This window comes from Nansenia antarctica (assembly GCF_963989245.1).
Source record: "Nansenia antarctica genome assembly, chromosome: 4".
NCBI classification, from domain to species: Eukaryota; Metazoa; Chordata; class Actinopteri; order Argentiniformes; family Microstomatidae; genus Nansenia; species Nansenia antarctica.
Window position 1 is genome coordinate 9,156,904 of NC_137689.1, and position 19,056 is coordinate 9,175,959.

The 19,056-nt window shown below is 39.2% G+C and overlaps 4 protein-coding genes across 5 annotated transcripts in view; 2 read left to right on the plus strand and 2 right to left on the minus strand.

Moving 5' to 3' along the window:
- Positions 1–90: 90 nt before the first annotated feature.
- c6ast1 (six-cysteine containing astacin protease 1) lies at positions 91–3,030 on the plus strand. 2 transcript variants are annotated; one of them, XM_080528509.1, is made up of 9 exons: positions 91–180; positions 425–458; positions 634–699; positions 802–954; positions 1,293–1,410; positions 1,725–1,903; positions 2,362–2,443; positions 2,606–2,736; positions 2,843–3,030. In XM_080528509.1, exons 1-9 carry the CDS (start codon positions 100–102, stop codon positions 2,848–2,850), a joined length of 852 nt encoding a protein of 283 aa, XP_080384635.1. In that variant the 5' UTR covers positions 91–99; the 3' UTR covers positions 2,851–3,030. The 2 variants fall into 2 exon arrangements, with proteins under 2 accessions (XP_080384635.1, XP_080384636.1); XM_080528510.1 differs by having other exon boundaries at positions 2,371–2,443.
- A 2,531-nt stretch (positions 3,031–5,561) lies between these two features.
- LOC308154754 (low choriolytic enzyme-like) lies at positions 5,562–8,752 on the plus strand. The gene is made up of 9 exons (XM_080527970.1): positions 5,562–5,570; positions 5,675–5,769; positions 6,215–6,289; positions 6,590–6,745; positions 6,973–7,090; positions 7,373–7,551; positions 7,769–7,850; positions 7,969–8,099; positions 8,608–8,752. Coding segments are annotated over exons 2-9 (825 nt in total). The 5' UTR covers positions 5,562–5,570; positions 5,675–5,687; the 3' UTR covers positions 8,610–8,752.
- Positions 8,753–8,927: 175 nt separating this feature from the next.
- On the minus strand, positions 8,928–10,948 carry fadd (Fas (tnfrsf6)-associated via death domain). The gene is made up of 2 exons (XM_080527971.1): positions 10,684–10,948; positions 8,928–9,785 (listed from the first exon to the last, which is right to left on the minus strand). The coding sequence occupies exons 1-2, from the start codon at positions 10,913–10,915 to the stop codon at positions 9,505–9,507; spliced, it is 513 nt and encodes a 170-aa protein (XP_080384097.1). The 5' UTR covers positions 10,916–10,948; the 3' UTR covers positions 8,928–9,504.
- A 4,095-nt stretch (positions 10,949–15,043) lies between these two features.
- The window catches only part of ano1a (anoctamin 1, calcium activated chloride channel a), a gene marked incomplete at both ends in the record, with an annotated part of 35,706 nt that continues 31,693 nt past the window's right edge, over positions 15,044–19,056 (minus strand). The window contains 5 exons of the mRNA XM_080528113.1: positions 15,044–15,277; positions 15,461–15,566; positions 15,773–15,957; positions 16,329–16,381; positions 17,167–17,319. Coding sequence (XP_080384239.1) covers positions 15,044–15,277; positions 15,461–15,566; positions 15,773–15,957; positions 16,329–16,381; positions 17,167–17,319 — 731 coding nt within the window. The remainder of the gene's footprint in view (positions 15,278–15,460; positions 15,567–15,772; positions 15,958–16,328; positions 16,382–17,166; positions 17,320–19,056) is intronic.

Consider the following 19,056-nt stretch of genomic DNA (forward strand, 5'->3'; position numbering starts at 1 on the left):
TTAGCAGAAGGACCACAGCATCTGTCAACATACAGTATATAAACTGCAGCTCTCTCATATCTATCTCAGATCACACTGGCTGGTCCCAGACACCCTGCAATGACATTCATCATGTCACCCTCCTTTGGGTTTGCCATTTTCATCACTGTTCTCTGTTCTGTTCATGGCCGTTCTATAGAGGTAAGGAAGGAAGAAATTGTTTACAATAAAACAAAAAATCATAAAGAGTTAATCTAACCTTTTCTTAACCTACTGCAGTGACCTTACTTTTGATTATTACTTGAATCAGTTTCATCAACTGTTTTTCTTGCCGATACTGAAGCATATGTCTGGAAAATTCCTGCGTTTTTCTCTCTCTCTCAGTTTTTGTGTGAATTGACGTTTGAAACCTAATGTAATATTTTCCTCTGTTCTTGCCTTATAGCAGGATTCATTTGAAATGAGTTCAGAGGACATGGGTAAACACATTATGTCTCAATTATGTAAATAGTAGGCCTATAATATTAGTACAAGTACAGTGTATTTGTTATTACTATTCATTATTTTTCACATTTAGAAAAATACATAATACATAATACATCAGCATAATAATCATGCATAATTAATTGGTTATGTCTTATTTCAATTCGACAGACAACACCATCGAAGAAACAGATCTCTCAGCTTCAAGTCTGATTGAGAGGGCCAACGCAAATGCTGGTAAGGCAGCCTGTATACACAGAGGTCATTATTCTTCATACTAATGAGAGCATGAACTGAACAAACCATCACCTGACCTGTACACTTGGTGTTGTTTTCAAGGACAAGGGCTTGATGATCCACTGGTCATGTACGGGGACATCGCCGTGGATACTGGGTTCCAGAATGCTGACCCCTGCACATCTCGGGGCTGCAAGTGGATCAAAGCCACTGATGGGAACGTGTATGTGCCCTATGTCATCGCCAATGTCTACTGTAAGTTTGTGATTTCTCTTAGTTTCCCATTGATGCTCTGTGGCTCAATTGGTAGAGTGTGGCACTAACATGCTATGGTTGTGGGTACGATTTCCATTAGGATCATATGTTATGTACAAAAATGTATGCACTATAAATTGCTTTTGATAAAAACATCAGCTAAGTGGCATATTTTATGACAGCAACAGTGCATGTGTTGATAGATTGCTTCATGTTCATTGTCTTGCTTTTAAACACATTTGTACTCATTTATAGTCTTTGGATGGCTTTTATGCTGGCTTAAGACATCATGTATTTCTGACTTTTTTGGCACTTTTTTGTGCCATTCTGCTGTGCAGCTGCACGTGAGAGACAGACCATTGAAGCCGGGCTGCGATCCTTTGCTTCCTCGACCTGCATTCGCTTCTTTCCGAGAACCAGACAGAGGGACTTTGTGGACATCCAGTCCAGATCAGGGTAAAAAAGAACATTCCTCCACCTCACTTGTTTGCCTGTTTTTGATATCTGTGGTCATTCCCTCCTCTGTAAACCCAGGAAAAATATCTATACAATGTGCTGAATCTATTGATCATTATATTGCTAAATGACCAACTGTAGATCTTAGATCTCTGATCTGTATTTTGTATGTTCAGGGCCCCAGGAAGACTAGAGGTACATCCGTGTGCTTCTAATGGGGATCCTTGAATCAAATCAAATCAAATCAAATCAAATCTCTAGTCTCTAGGTGATCATAACTTTTATGTCTTGTTTGTCTATGGTCATGTCTGTAGGTGTTTCTCATTCGTGGGGCGCCGTGGCAACGGCCAGGTGGTGTCTCTGGACAGGAGGGGCTGTGTGTTCCAGTCTGTGATCCAGCATGAGCTGCTGCACGCTCTGGGCTTCAACCATGAGCAGACCCGCAGCGACCGCGACCAAAACGTCCGCATCCTCTTGGAGAACGTCATCGATGGTGAGTAACGGTGTTTTCTACCTCCATGAACACTGGCTGTAAATTCTTATTATGAACTTGCTCAATTCGTGACGTTAGAATTATAAGGTTCTATCTCCATTTTTGTCAAAATTGAGTTTTATTTTTTTATTTTTTACATAATCTGATCCAGTAGGTGTTTATTAATGCTTGACATTTTTGAGTTAGTAATTCATAAAACACAAAGGTTCCATCTCACAAAACATAATGGAATGTAAAAACTTTGACGCTCAATATCTCTGAACTGCCCTAAACGGAGATAGAACCTTATCATTCTAAGCTCACGACTTATTGCTGATGAAAAAATATATTGTCCATAAAATATAATCATAGACTATTTCAACAAAGGGTTAGGGAGTGATGTTAATATCACAAAGTTACAGAAAAGGCTAGTTTAAAACAAAGAGAAAGTGTCTAATTGTGATTCATGATCCTCCAAGGACAACAAGGCAACTTCCGAAGGATTCAAACCAACAACTTGGGGACTGCCTACGACTACGGCTCTGTCATGCACTATGACAGGTAAATTAGTATAGTTGGTATAGCTGAAGCTGTTTTTACACCAATAACAGTTAAGGCAAACATGTTTCTGTCATCAGAGTAATGATGAAAAGTGAAATCACACTATCTGCCCATTTCAATGAAATGTATGGCGGCTTTCTTGCCTGTTTTGTTTTCTTTCAGGTTTGCCTTCTCTAAAAACCGAAGGCCTACCATTCTGCCAATCCCTGACCGCAACGCAGTTATCGGCAGGGCCACTCAGATGAGTGCCAATGATATTCTCCGCATCAATCGTCTCTACACTTGTCGTACCCGTAAGTGCTGGAAAGGGAGAAAGAGCTTTGAAACTGGGCTACACCATAGGCAGCTTCACATCCTTCAGTTCTAACCAATTGCTTTTTTGTTCTCTGTTTGAAACAGGGTCATAGGATCATCATCTGAGTGATTTAAGAAGTGGAGGCATGGATTTGTGCAGTTTATTGCTTCTTTACATTCTCAAGAAATAAAACTATGTTATGCTTACAGTACAATTACTTGAAATATGGTATGGATTTCCTATCATATCAAGTATACATAGGCTCACCTTAGTGCATAAAACTTACAATATTACAAGCTTACAATCACAATAAACATCTGTATTCGCAGTCTTGTATTTTGTATGTAAGTGATTGTAAATATCACCTATTTGCAGCTGATTATCTTCACTTATGAACCTGCCACTGAACTGGACCCAATACAGGGTTGGGGATTTGTAAGAGTCTATATACAGTACGTGTATGTGTGTGTGGGTATTATATGTACCACGTCATGTGAATAGCTGCACATTAAGTAGAATTGTGGTTGTTATTTTGAAAAAGAAAAAAACTACACCCACATTCACAGATGATTCTGTCTATCATGCATCTCTGAGCTGTATTACGGTACATATGCCAAGTCGACCACACATCATTGTGTTGCTAGATGCTGCTATCTTGGCCAAGTCTCTCTTGAAAAAAAGAGATATTGTATCTCAATGGGACTTCCTGGTTAAATAAAGGTTAAATAAAAATGTAAAAAAGCAATAAAGCGCACACAACCTCCTCCTACACATCAACAGTTACAAAGTCCAGGTTTGAGCTCAAGATCATCCCTCATTTTCCATGATCTCATAATAATACATATGTTGATGTCTCCTGCAGTTGAAGGTCTTGAATATCTAAGCTGTTAGTCTTGAATATCTATATATATATCTATATATATATATATATATATATATATATATATATATATATATAATACATTTAGAGGCAGGACCAATACACATTTCCCCTAAACAGGTTTAGACTTCCCGTAAACATGTTGTAACAATATTATCATTCTGAGACTACTCAACACCTGAGGAGCACTTTAAAAATAAGGACATCAGTTTGGACAGAATAGACAGAATAGATTAAATATAGTTTGGACAGAATAGATTAAATATATCCCCTAATAAGATCATGCAACTCTACTATGGCATGTACTACATTAGTCTTTTTGACTTCAGTATAAGCACAAGAACAGAGATACAGTGAGTGAATGAGAGCCTCCACTGACCCCATAGCAAAGTGAGTGGGGCAAAGTAGAGCAACTCCCATCATCTTATCCAAATAAGCACGTTATGGGTGTGTCACTCATGTCTGATAAGACTACTCTGCTCCAGGTCATGGACCAACACAGACCAACGCCCCCAAAGATCATGCTTTGATTCGAGTACCTGGAGTCGAGCCCCCCTCAGGTTTATAACAGCTCCTCCCACTCTTCAACCTCCATTCCTTTGCCATCTGATTGCTGCTACATTTCAGTAACATTATTTTGATCATCAGCAGCACAACAAGATTTTACTTCTAAATCGCCAGTGACTTTGCCAGACTCAATGGCCAAGCCCCATAAGTCTGGCAAGAAATACTAGAGACTCAGTGATAGCAGATTCCATAGAAGTGCACTTTGAGGGGCCCTTTGGAAATCTGGTTTGTTTCAAGAAGTTAACTTTTGTTAAATGAGAAAATACCAAGAAATAAAACTATTGTGTGTTTGGACATGACTTTCACTTCCCAACTCTATGTTGAAAAGTTACCAACCTTGGATTTGGTATTGCATTTGATAATCCAAAGAACCATTTCCTTAGTGCTATTTCATTAGAACTATTGTTCTTCCTTATTAGTGGGCTTGCTTCAGCACGTACAAATATTGTTCTTGCTCATACTTATTATGAGTGGGCTCCCACTTAAATAACTTCTATACCGACTTTTGATACTATGTCCTAGTTTAAGTTCATGTTTGTTCTATAGTATCATAAAATTGCCCAGCCAAAGCACAAATTCAACATTTGAAACTCTATTTATTATCAATATTTGTAGCCTAAACAAGCTATCTTGAAAGAAAAATAAAGAATTTTCACTGCATTCCTATCAGGGTTGGGGGGAATTTATTACATTCTATAGAGGAAGTTCATTAAATTCTAATTCAATTATATAAAACATCTGTGTACAGTATATACCGTATTTTCAAACAGTGAGCAAATCAACTGTGTGTGTTCTTTACATACTGTAAACTGAAAATAAAAACCATTGGAATTTCAATTGGAGTTTCAAAACACTTCCTGAATTGATTGAAAATGAATTTTCCCAACACTACTTTCTATGCAAACTGGGTTCTTTTATAAATTAGTTTGTAATGAAGTTTCGACTAACGAACAGCAGGAACATTCTTATAATTCTAAATTCTAAAAGGCTTCATTCATTAACATATGCATTCATTGAATAATGTAATACTGACAAAAAAAGGATGCACCTGCTTAGCAGACCTGTCACATACCTGTTACATCATGCCATCAATATTTACTTACTATAACTACTTACTACTACTACTACTACTTAATTATGTAACTTACACATGTCACATTTCCCAGGTGGTTAATGTTTTTCCAGTGACTGCAGAGTTCCCACCTTGTGTCAAGTAATCTTCAGTCCGTCCCAAAATAACCTCACTTGGCCATGACCTCCCAAATATTATTATCCATTTCACCTTATTTGGGGGTCTCTTATCCCCCATGTATGGGATTATGGAAACAGTATAAAGGGTTATTCTAACTATCCACTTTTCACCTATTCCTTGTCGGAGATCTGAGGTAAGCACTTCCTGTATTCCTATTCCTATATGAGTGTGGGCTAATAGGACTAATACTCTTCTATGACAACTAATGATTCTTCCTTGGTGGTTTTCACCCCGCAGGTTTCTGGCTGCCATGTTTGTTTTCAGGTTCACAGTGGGTCTTCTGGCCCTGCTGCTGGTGTCCTCAGCCTGGGGTGTGGAGCAAACTGAGGTGAGTCACACAAGGCACTAGGCTGGGGGTCTCTTCATCACACCACCTGAGGTTAGAGGTGACTTTACCACCAGAAAAACTACACCTCAATGACATTTTTACAAACAGCTGTTAGTGAATTGCTAACATCTATATTATTGATGTACTCTATACTTCATTAATGTATTATCTTTTTGTCACTTTATTTTGTTCCCTGAAGGAAGGTGAGAAAAAAAAAATGTTGACACTCTTAAGTTGCATGTCAATCAATCGATCAATCAAAATGAACAGCAAAAATAATCTTACATTCCTAGTAGTGCAATACACATACCTCTGAAAACGTTGGGTTGTAGTTATGGTTATAACAAAATATGTGTCACCAATGAGCTTAATTGACAATATCACACATCTCCAACCATATTACATCTACACGGCTTTAACTTAAGAAATCAACGACCACTCTTTTACAGACAATGTTGTGGCGGAGAACACCTCTGCTGAGTTCTCTGTCTCTCAGCTGCTGGAGAGAGCTAACAGGAACCTGAGTAAGTTGGAACCATTAATTAAGGGACGTGTTATGGAAATTAAAAATACTATGAATATTGTTGGTCATTTTAGTTTCTCCCTGTGTCCATACTGGAAATAAAGCGGAGAGTGAGTTTTCATGTATTGTATCTGCATTGACTGTTAAAGGGTAACACATTTTCAACTACAGTACAGGTTTCTACAGGGGAGAACATTTGATTTGTTATTTTTCCTTTCTGCCAGTGTAACACTGTCAATTGTTAATGTTTTGATCACCCCCCCCCCCCATAGTAACCTGTTCTTCATGTTCTAACCTCAAGCCCCCGACATCGACGAGCCTGAGCTGATGGGTGACATTGCTATTGCTAAAACTGCTGATGGAAAGAACGCTGATCCTTGCACCTCCTATGGATGTCTGTGGGGAAAGTACAGTGATGGCATAGTCTACATCCCCTATGTCATTGCCAACCACTACTGTAAGTATCCACTGAAGGTTACCAGTATAAAAATGTAATTGACATTGATGCATGAAACATTTGGGATATGTCCTTTTTTGATAACAAAAACATAATCGAGGAAGGTATCTTAAAACTTTACATCGTGAATATCCTAGGCTACAGCAGTTGGCAAAGCCTTTGATGTGTTAATCTGTAACGAGACAGAAAAGTATTCCAACTGAGGCTTGTTTTTATTACATGACCAGCATCTCGCGAGCTGCACCTCATCCAGCAAGGTCTTGATTCCTTCTCCGCCTTCTCCTGCATTCGTTTCACGCCTCGCTACAACGAGAGGGACTACATCAGCATTGAGTCTCGCAGTGGGTGAGTCTGACTTTCACATTATAGGATTATTTGCAATCCCTGTTTGTTCATAATTGTTCATAAGTCTATCAGAAACATTCTCAACAATCTTGAATTCCCATTAACCTACTGTATATCTTTGACCCCAATTTTTCCTCAAAACTGTACAATGGGCTGCGGCCTCGATTCAATCTATTGCAGATAAAGGCAAACTGCACTATGGGCTTGTTTACTCTGTATAAGAAGTCTTAACCACATTGAAACTGAGACTCAAATGGCGCCTTGGCCCTTGGCTTTCACCAGGTGCTACTCTTACGTTGGCCGCACTGGCTATGCCCAGACCGTGTCTCTGAGCCGTCAGGGTTGCCTGTACTTCAACACCATCCAGCACGAGCTCCTGCATGCCCTGGGCTTCAACCACGAGCAGACCCGCTCTGACCGCGACAACCACATCTATGTCTACTGGGAAAACATCATTGAAGGTTCGATACATCCTTATCCTGTCCTTCTGTCCTTGTCAACACAGATCTGAGCCTCTCTCTTGTCACTGTTAATTCAATCTTTGGACTTTAGATTTGTCAAGGGGCAACTTCCTCGGGGTAGCAAATTAGAACTTATAACACCTATTTGTTTCCAGCTCTGACAGAAGTCTTGACTATTTCCTTCTGATTAAGCTTGTTTTTGTATTGTTTTTCCCAGACATGAAGTACAATTTTAACAAGATCGACACCCTGAACCAGGGAACTCCCTATGACTACAACTCTGTCATGCAGTACCACAGGTCAACAAAATAGCTCTATTATTTCTCTGAATTAATAAACATGATAAACTTTCCATTCACTTCTACCATTCCCGATATATGATTACTGGGTAATTTTTGTTGCATTGTGTGGTAACAGGTATGCCTTCTCCAAGAACAACCAGCCCACCATGGTGCCCGTTCCCAACAGCAACGTGGCCTTCGGCGAGGCCACCCAGATGAGCACCCACGACGTCACCAGGCTCAACAACCTGTACAGGTGTTACTACTGTAAGTACAGTACAACCAGCACTCGAGTTGAGGGGGGGATGAGGGGGGATGGCATCCCCCCAGAAATAAAAACAGACAAAATCATCCCCCTTCTAAAACTGTCATCCCCCCTTTCCATCCCTTATGTCATTTTATCAATGAACGTGGTATTACTGCTATTTCAACATTAAATATTTTACGCATATTGAGTAAAATACTGTGGGCGCACACATGCAATGACATTTTTACCAAGTCACTGACACTGAAGTCACTGACGCTGTGGGGATGCTCAAATTGTCCCCATATGATAAAATCCACCATCCCCCTGATTTTCTTTTACAACTTAAGTACTGAGTACAACCATAATCAATGAAGAATACATTTGATTCTCACAATTAAAAAAGCCTACATAGAGGTTAATAACAATGTTGCAATGACAAATGGCATGTAATGACAACTAATCCCAGAATGATGTGTACCTTAACCACTTATAAAGACACTTATTTCCCCCCCCATTTGCCCCCTTTAGAAACAGAATAATACCTGTGATCTCACTTCCATGGGACTCGAGAGCATTCCGCTGAAGGAGTTGATTGACCTCTAATGGTCAAATTAGTCACATTTATTTTGGCTTTCAAAACACTGTCTTTAACACAACAAATCATAATAAATCTGATCAACTGAAATGAAAAGCTCATCTGTGCTCCTCCTTTCATTCACAGCACTCCAAATATGCTTCCATTTAACTTGCCTAAAACAACATCATTTTGGCAATGTGCTCAACAATTATCACCAGTACAATGAATAATCTTGACACACCAGTGCTCACTGATACAAATACTGAAGGTCATTTTTGGGTGGTGTTGAGTTTGCAATGATTTTGATGAATACAATACAAAAGTCCCTCAACAAACACTTAGATAACAGCCTGAAGCAAACATGACACATAACCTTCTCTCCCTGACAACTTAACAGTGGAAACAAGACATAACAATTGCAATTTATATAATTTATCCTATCATGGAACAGGAATAGCCATCACACCCAGAGAACCCATTGTGAGAAATTATTATAGATGCACATTAACCTCGAGACAAACATATATTCATATGATGAGTTCTCAAAGTCAAGTGTCAGGGCATCATTTGTCCGTTGCATTTTTACAATCTCAGTAGAAAATGTGGTGTAATGACAACAAACAGGCATTTCATAATGACTTTGTTGCTCAACAGTATGGCTCAGAGAGATTTCATGACAACAAAGTCAAGATGAATGTGGATGAATATCAATGGCCATAAGGTGATACTCTTCCATCTGAACACCAAATCTTATAGGCTACATTGCTACAACATCTATTAAGTCATAAACAACTACATATCTATGGCCTGAGGGATAAACTGTCACTGTCACAGTCACTGTCCAACTGTCACTGTCCATTGGCCTTTTCCAGTTCGTTCTGCACCAGATCAGCAGTGTAATTCTGTTGACAGGAGCGAAGGGCTTTGATCAAGTCCTCTGCTTTGGCCTCAGCTTTTCGTATTTTCCTCCATTCCTTCAGAAGCTCCACTACTTGCTCCTCCAAGTTGTAAGGATGTTTCTCTCTCACATGGTCCAGCTTGGCCTCTTTCAGGCCCAGTCTTCGGCCTAATGCACGCCACTTCTGTCCAATATTCTCAGTTATCAACCTTGTTGCAATGTCAAGTTTTGCTGGAAAAGAGAGGATACAATTAATGTACAGTAGTCCACCACAAAACATAATAGCCTACTTCAGACATTTTGGACAATACCTATTTTCAAACACCAATGTAACCTACAAGCTACATACAGTAGCCTAATCCCTCACTTAACTGGACAGGATCTTCAAAATGTGCATCTTTGTAGAGTTTGTTTTCTGTGACAACAGGTTCACAAAAGGTATAGCGGAGTAGTTATCACCCTTTATCACATCATAGTTTATTTATCATACGGACAGGACACAGGTGTGAACAGTACAATGAAATGCTTGTTACGAGCAACCTCTCAACAGTGCATTCACAGTGTATATTTTAGGAAATAAATAAAAGGAAAACAATAACAAAACACAATAGGCAATCAGGCACAATATCATCCTAAATACAATCAATCATCTTGACATGCCATGCTGATTGATAGGTGACCTTAACACTAAGGTAAACCAACTCGAGATTGAGAAAAAAGAAGAAAATTAGCTCGTTATCACGGGAAAAACGGACTAAGAAACTATGAATACGTGGCTTTTGAGGGCTTCCATGTTTAACAGTGATGTGGAGGACTCTTATTCTGACATGCGCTTGCATTAGCCGGCACACGGAATACACCACCGCGATAGGGAAAAACAGATAGGCCTACAACATAGCGTATTTAAAATTGCAATACATAACAGCTGTTATGACATAAGTAGGTGGTTAACAATTTCTAATCATTTAATAAATTAAGTTAAAAAAAATCATCGGACACCTACCAGAATGACCACGTCATCACTTCCCCTATGCGTCACAAGATTCGTAGAAAAAAGAGGCCTCCTTTCTTTGACAACATTTGACCATCACCATAATAAGAGTTTTATTTAAGGACAATTTGGGGTTACCTTGCTCTTCAGCGTCCGGAACATTATCCAGTGACCCGGTGGATTGACTGTCATAGTTGTTGATTTTCCCCACCAGATCTAGTTTACCTACTTCCTTCAAAATAAAACATAGGAACTCCGTGTTCCCAGGTCCCAGTTTGTTTCTTTCCTTTAGGAGCTGGAAAAGTTTAATTCCACTGTCAGTCCTCTCCATGCGGCCCTTCCCGATGTCTGTCAGACAGAGGAACTTCATTCTGTCTAATTGATCAACAGTTAGATCCTCGGATATCCGAAGTAATAAGACATCAAACGCGCTCATGTTGGCTAGAAAGTTGCGAAAGTCCCTCTGCCACTAGGAAGTGATCACAGCCCACAGTGTTGTCAGTGGTTTCGTTTTGGATTGAGCTTGGGGTGTCGACAAGGCTACAATGTAACATTCAGTAAGGTAGTTGTATCATTCGGCTAAGGAAATAATTTATAATAGCCTAATCAACAGTCTTGAGGAGTAGTTTCGCTACATGTAACTCAACTATTAACTACATTTTGCTGTGGCTTCATTGGTGGTAAATAAACTAAATGCAAATCTAATGAATGTGTTCAGTCGTCAACAATAGCTACTACTCAATACCCCCCCCCCCAAAAAAACAACAACAACCAACAACACATATATATATATATATATATATATATATATATATATATATATATATATATATATATATATATATATATATATATATATATATATTAATAACAATAAATGAAAAACTATTATTCCAGCCCTTGGACTTCAAATGTCATTACTACTAGTCGTTTTATTTATTCCCTCATTGCTTTCATATCTGAGCTCCAATAGTGGAACTCCGCCCATCTAGTTCCAGTCAATGTACATTTATGTAAACGAGAATTTCTTCAAAATAAGAGCACCCAAGTTAAACTTCATTTTGCATTTAAACATGGTAAATAGGGATCCACAACAATATGCTGATCATCTTAACAAATATACATCAATCATATCCACATAATATGCTCTAGATTCAAACTGATATGCATTCTGGTAGTGTTGAGGAGTAGAGTGGTACCAAAGATGTATTGAAATCTAGTGAAAATAGTTCTGGACAGTCCAGTTTATACAAATATAATAGGCATGTGTAAAATGACATGACATCCTCCAATATGTACATTTTAAAGCTCACAATTACTTTCAAAATGGTGTATACTTTCTGTTGCGTAATTAGTGCTTATTTCAGGAAAAAAAGAGAAAATATTGTTAGCCCATCACTTTCAATGCATGTTTTAACTCAGGATTTTATTTTGAAGCCACAAAGACGGTGATAAGTGAAACCGGAAGTCTTAATGGAGCTATATGGAGCTTTTTATAACTCAGAGAACAGGGGGCTATTTCATCATTGTCTCTTAAGGAAAATCCAGGCTTATTATTGAAAAGTCTCACGAGACATATCAGAATAAGCCTGGAATTTTTTGATAAATCCCTCAAGATTTATAAAAATAAGCCTAGATTTTCCTTTAGCAATGTTGATGGAATACTGCATCTCCCTACGTTGCTCCACCTTACCTGTTTCTATATGTCCCAGTGATGTCAGAGCATTTCAGTTTCTAGTCATCTTTCAATAACTGACTTTCGTGTGTTGGACACTGCTCACCAATTCATGTTTTGTTATATCAGTGAAATAGATTTTCGGACCTCATCCCCCCCTATGTTTCTTGTAGACCTATTGTTCGAGCATGACATGAATAGGCCTACATACACAAACACACCTGTATTTGCAGACACTGACAAAAAATAAGTGAGACACCAGCTTATAATGTATTACTTTATTGTAATTAAAATATGCTAAATAGAATAATATATCGTCAGAAATGAAGAGATTGACTTTAATTTGGACTTCAGGCTGACAGCTAACAAGTCTAGTCCCCGCAACTTTCTGCGAATGTTCCAATAAAGTTCCTCAGGGGTCCTGAATGTCGAGAACGTCGTAAAAGTCCCCCGCTACGGTAATAACGTCCCAGGGGAGGTCTGTAGGGTCCCTGGATAGTAGCCTATATACTTTTGACGTTTTTAATAGGCTTAACATTTGGCTACTTCAGTCATATCAAGATCGGTTCTGAATATCACGAAATGAGTACATTTAACAACATTCCCTAAAGGTCCACTACTGGTCCTAAATGTACTTACTGTACTTTGAGGACATTATTGGCACATCCCACATAAAGATTTTTATGTCTGAAATAATTTTACAAAATAAGGTCATAATTAACATAAAGGGACCCTACAAACATCACCTTACTCGGAACCATCAGGGATGTTATAACGTCGAGGGACCGTCATGTAGACGTGACATTAACAGGGACCTAAATAACATTGCTGCAACATTACGAAATGTAATTTTGTTAGCTGACCTCTGGAGAAAAAAAAAAAGCCATCCATGTGCATTTGTATAGAAATAAATACTAATATGAGCTAATACACAATTTCAATTTCATTTTCAACACGTAGTTTTCCTCTAATGCTCTAGTCTAGTTAATCTAAATCAAGATGTAACAGTATCATGACTGAAGGTTCCTATGAGTAGTAGGCCTATCAGAGAGGAGTAAATGCCACTGTAGTTAAAACTTAAATCAAGGTCAATGTTGTGCCAATTAAGCACACTTAACTTTACAATCAGAGATGGAAATTAAGCTAGCCCACTAATCTGAGGCTAGTATTTGTCAGAGCTGGCTAGTGAAAAATGGCAACTGCCTGTCAGGGCAGTGATATTTTCGTCTTAATTGCAAAAAGAACAGCATAACTGAGCAGTCATAAATGAACAGTCAATGTTATGTACATTTATGGGAAATGAAAATAGTCTAGTAGATTTGAGTTTTAATACATGAATCAGATATTAATTGAAATATTGGTTACCTTAAAACTAATATTGTCGCTTCAGCCATTGTTTTAGACCATAGGCTAGTAGAATGTCACCTGGGCTAGTAGAAATGGCCAAAACCTGGACTAGCCCGGTTGGCTAGTGTCCAAATGTTCCATCCCTGCACAATGAAAATAAAAACTAAACAAAGTAGAAATAGTTGAGATAAGTCATTGAAAAAACAATGTCTCCTCGCATCAGAAAATAAAATGTGTGGTATTTTACAAAAAAAATACCTGACCTTATACATTCCTACAAATAAATTGTAGCCTATGTTAACAGACATCACACGTAAACGCATCTCATATCTTCAGTATCAAAATACAAACACCTGGGTATGCTTCCAGTAATATATTATTACTAAGCATGTCATTTGCCATGCCTCCTAAGATGGATGAAATGACAGGTCGATGTTGATACATTTCTGTACCATAGTTGCAGAAAGTCCAAACACATTAAGACAGTTAAATATAGCACATATCATGAACATGTTATTATCATAAAAGTGAATAATACATTCCATGAATGTCCATTCCGTATATGTGTTGGGTGGACAGGTTCCTTTTCATTCCATTCGGCTATCCACAGTACATGTTTTTCTTAATGAACGTGTGTGTTCATGGCACACAAAGGACAGACACAAAGGTCTATAACATTTGTAAAAATACATATCAGAACTTCTGCCATTACTGAAAATCAGAACATAATATAGTCTTTGGATGAACATTACGGTTACTCTCATCAACATTACACGAGGTATGTTCAGCCAAAAGTGTGTGTTGATGGAACTGTTAACTAATATTCAGAGGAAGAGGGTATCTTTTTATGGGACCCATCACCATTTATGTTAATCGAAAAAAGTATCCCCTTAAAACAAAAACAAGAAAATCCTCCAATTGGATTTCTGGTATTGTCGGACAAAGCCAATGTCAAAATTGTGCTTATAATGAAAACAGTACTACTATAAATAAAACTCTCTGTGATCGATATCAATGTGTAAAAGAACATACAGGACAACAAAAAAACACACCGACAAAGAGCAACGTTTTAGCTGCTTGGCAAGGTACACAGGCAGAATGGCAAGCTCCTTAATCTCCTCCCACTTTCTTAAAAAGGCAAACTTTACAAAAGAAACAACATTAGCTAGCAAAAATTGCATATTCAAAAAAGTTTCGACATAACTAATTTCCTGCTTTTTTGTGCAAAAGAGAAAAAAGGCCCATTTGAGCTTTCTGCCTGATGCCTGGTTCACCAAAGAGATGGGCAATGACTTGCTACAAGTCAGAAGGGAGGAGGAGGGGTGGCAGGGGCAGAGGCCTGCCTATGGCTGCTGCCTCCCTGTTTTTCTCGCTTTGGCCAGTGTATGTGAAGTGTCCAAGTCTAGACAGCGGGACCAAGGGTTCTGGGCAAGAGCAGATGGACGGACAGATGGAGCCCACCCACGCAGCGGGGCGCTAGCAGTTAGCGTGTGCGTGAGAGGCAGGACGAGAGCGAGGTTGGCGAGGGCTTTGGTTGGTGGTTTGGTTGTCTCCGTTGTCTCTGTTGTCTCTGAGGAGCCTCTTTCCCTGCTCCTCCTTCATGAAGAGTTCCACCATCAGGATCTTCTCCTTGTGCATCTGGACACTGATGTCCTTGGGGATGTCGGGGATCAGCCAGTCCACAAAGTCACTCATCAGCATCACCACATTCTAGAGAGGGGGCAGAAGAGGATACCGACTTAGTAATTTCTTTTACAATTCCATGCAATTCCCCAAACAGGCATTTACGGTATATATATATACTGTATATATCTGACAGAATGTGCTCAAGTGGCGTAAACATATTAAATATTTAAAATGACTTCTGTTATCTCTTGTGTGCAGGGCTCTTACCTGAAAAACAACCACAAAGGCTAGCCGTGCTGCCAGTATAGCCCAGAACTCCTTAGAGAGCTCATAGGCGTCGTTGGAGCCGGGTGGCTCCCTGTAGTCTTTATATCTGTGAAAACATCATTTACAAAGAGAGAGATTGAAATGACAACACACACACACACACATACACACACACACACACACACACACACACACACACATACACACATACACACACACACACACACACACACAGTACAACCATTATAATAGTGCTTCACACAGATTATCTTTATGTTACACCTCCTTGGAGGACCATTTTGATGGTCGTACCTGCATATCTCCACACTGTATCCCAGGTGCATGGGCTGCACGGGGGCAGTGCCAGCCTGGAAGTCGCTGACGTTGAAGTAGGACAAGGTGTGGTTGATAAAGCCGTGCATGGAGCCGTCAGGACTGTACATGTACTGGTAGACTAGCCGAGGGATGAAGTCTGACGTGAAGGAGATCACAAAGGCCTGGGAAGACGGTACAGGTGTTGTGAGGTCAACTTCATAAAGCTATAAGTCCCATGTGTTTTCCCAGTATTCAAATGTCACAAACACAAAATGTCAATGTTGAAGATGTTTTGTGCATGTTTTTTAAATTTTGTTATGTGCAGTGACGTTTTCTCAAACAAGACCAAGGTTTTTTAAGTGTGCATATATGGGGAGATAATGTACTAATTATTAATAATAATAATAATTCATTGTATTTATATAGCGCTTTTCCGAGGCTCAAAGACGCTGACAATATGGGAAAAACAGGAAAAAACAGAAACAACAAGCTACAGATAACATGAGGACATAGAATACAAAGTTAACGAACGGGGAACACACATTGTACTTACATTTACAATGACTGCTACTTTGCTGAGCCCTCTCAGAAGATTATACCAGATGCCTGAGCAGAGAGAAGACAGACTGATAATGTGACCAAATGTCCAAATGTCCAGCTTCACACACAATTAACTGCTTGGAGAGCTAACTCTTTCTGACCAACTTGATAAAGAAACCGGAGGAGTTGGTGTAATCATTGATTCACTGGTTGTATTTAATAGCATTAGATAATAAATTATGAACATACACCAGTAACACCACAATAGGGACATTTTAAGGTTTGTTAATTGAGGAATTGTGACACCTCAAGGAAGCTCAATAGCACCATCCACTGAGTGATTTGAGAATATTTTACACGTAACAAGTTGTGAAAGGTGTATTTAAGATTCTATTCAAATAAGTATTTCATAACATTGCCACTGTAGATCTTTAAATCCTGCTGGCCCAAAAAATATTATTTGCATTATTTTCAATGGGAAACAATGTATTGTGCTCAAACCAAATAGATAGCTCTACAGTCCAGCTGTGAGACCACTGGCATGTAAACATAACTCAATAACACAATCACACAAACAAGGTTATAGAATGTGTGTGTGAGCCTGTGTGTTCAAATGGCAAACTCCTGCTACCTATTACATCAAGTGTAAGTAGGATCACCCCTACGAACCTATTATGTCTAATTCAATTTTGACATCAGAATAAATGAAAAATCTGGCAAAACCACTTGCCTTTGTGGAAATAAGAAAACATGACCAGTACAGTAGAAAATAACATATAGAATAATATTGTAGCATTCATAGACAAAGGCTTAGGTTTCCCTGCTGTAAAAGTGTGTTTATGTAAACATACCAATATCTTTAGCTCTTGCTGCGATAGGTCGTCGGACCTCTGTGACAAACTTCTTAGCGTCCAGGCGTATCTCTATGATGTTGTTGAGCAGGGCGAAGAGTGGCGCCAGAGGGAAGGAGGCCACAAACAGAGTCACCATCCCGAACTGGATGACTACGAAATAAAACAAAAACAAAATATATTCATCTCATTTAATTATGGACACCAGCAATGTTCCCTTTTTTTTCTGTCTGCTAATGTCAAATCTTCAGCTCGAAACCTACAGTGATTTTTGTAGCTGACCTCAATTTTGAGAAACACAACAGGTGGTAGTGTGGAATGTTTATCCACCAAGCTGATGCAATCAATACTAACTACTGTGGGAGCACAGGGTGGTGCATATATATATATATATATATATATATATATATATATATATATATATATATATATATATATATATATATATATATATATCTCTTATGGTAGCAGGTGTCCCCTTGGCTGAAACACTCAGATGTGTGATTCCCAGTATTTTTTACTGCCTTATTCCAAAGCGACTTACAATCAATACATTTGACGAAGCAAGTGACCATTGGGGCCAAGAGGGGGGGGGGGGGAGTAGACTCTTAGGAGACACAGTATAGGGGGAAGCAGGTGTCTCAGGAGACACAGTGCTGGGGGGTAGCAGGTGTCTCAGGAGCAGCAATTAAGGTGTAGCCTGACAAGATGGGTCTTCAGTCTCCGGCAGAAGATGGTGAGTGACTCTGCAGTTCTAGTAATAGGATCAGCCCCTGGCATTATCACTGTAGGCGAACTCATAACTCATAATATAATTGTATCTTCAGGCCAAATAATACATAAATAATATTTTTGGGTTTATGGCTTCTGTCTGTCGAGGTATGACTTCTGTATATTAGGGAATGCTGTGAATGTTCAAGTATGTAGGGGTACATGGGGATCCGTTGGCTGCTCTAAACCCTGTTTACTGAATACTGTGGATGGCAACTTACTGTGTATGAATAATTCAATAGCTGCAGCTATTAACACTGAGAGGGGGAGTTGGTAAGAATTACTCACGACTGTCTCTATAATATGGTCATACGCCCATAGTACTTCATAGCACTCAACCCACCTCCTCCCCCTCCTCCTCCCTGTCTGCGGACGACTGTCACCTACTTAGAAAGCAACGTTGATGATGACATTCTACATCTCTAACAGCTCCTTCTCTCCACCTCGCGCCAACACTGCCCCCACCCCTCCCACCCCTCCCAGACCCTCTGCACTACACCTGGTCTCTGGCTTATCATCTCTTTCCCCCGTCTCCCCTGATGATATTCGAAAACTGATCACATCTAAGCGGGCAACCACCTGCCCTCTCGATAATAATAATAATAATAATACAAAAAAGAATAATATAATAATAATAATAATAATAATAATAACTTTATTTGTATAGCGCCTTACGTCAAAGTGCTTTACAGTAGGTAAGCAACAATTTAAAACAATTAAAACAACTATTCCAGTTAAAACACACATAATTACACACGCTATGACACATAGACAACAGAAAACAGGTGGGTCTTCAACTTGGTTTTGAACACTTCCACTGAGCATGCCTGTCTGATGACCAATGGAAGAAGGTTCCAAAGAGTTGGTGCACGGAAAGAAAACGCCAGCTCACCGATTGTCTTCTTCCTGACTCTGGGAACAGTCAACAGGGCAGAGCCTTTTGAGCGGCCTTTTTTAATCCCCTTTTCTCCAATCCATTTCCAAAGACCTCCTTCCTTTCCTTACCACCATAATCAACTCCTCTCTAGCCACAGGATCTGACCCGGCTGCCTTTAAGACAGCCAGAGTCAAGCCTTTTCTCAAGAAACCAACCCTTGTCTTCTGTCCTACAAACCGGTT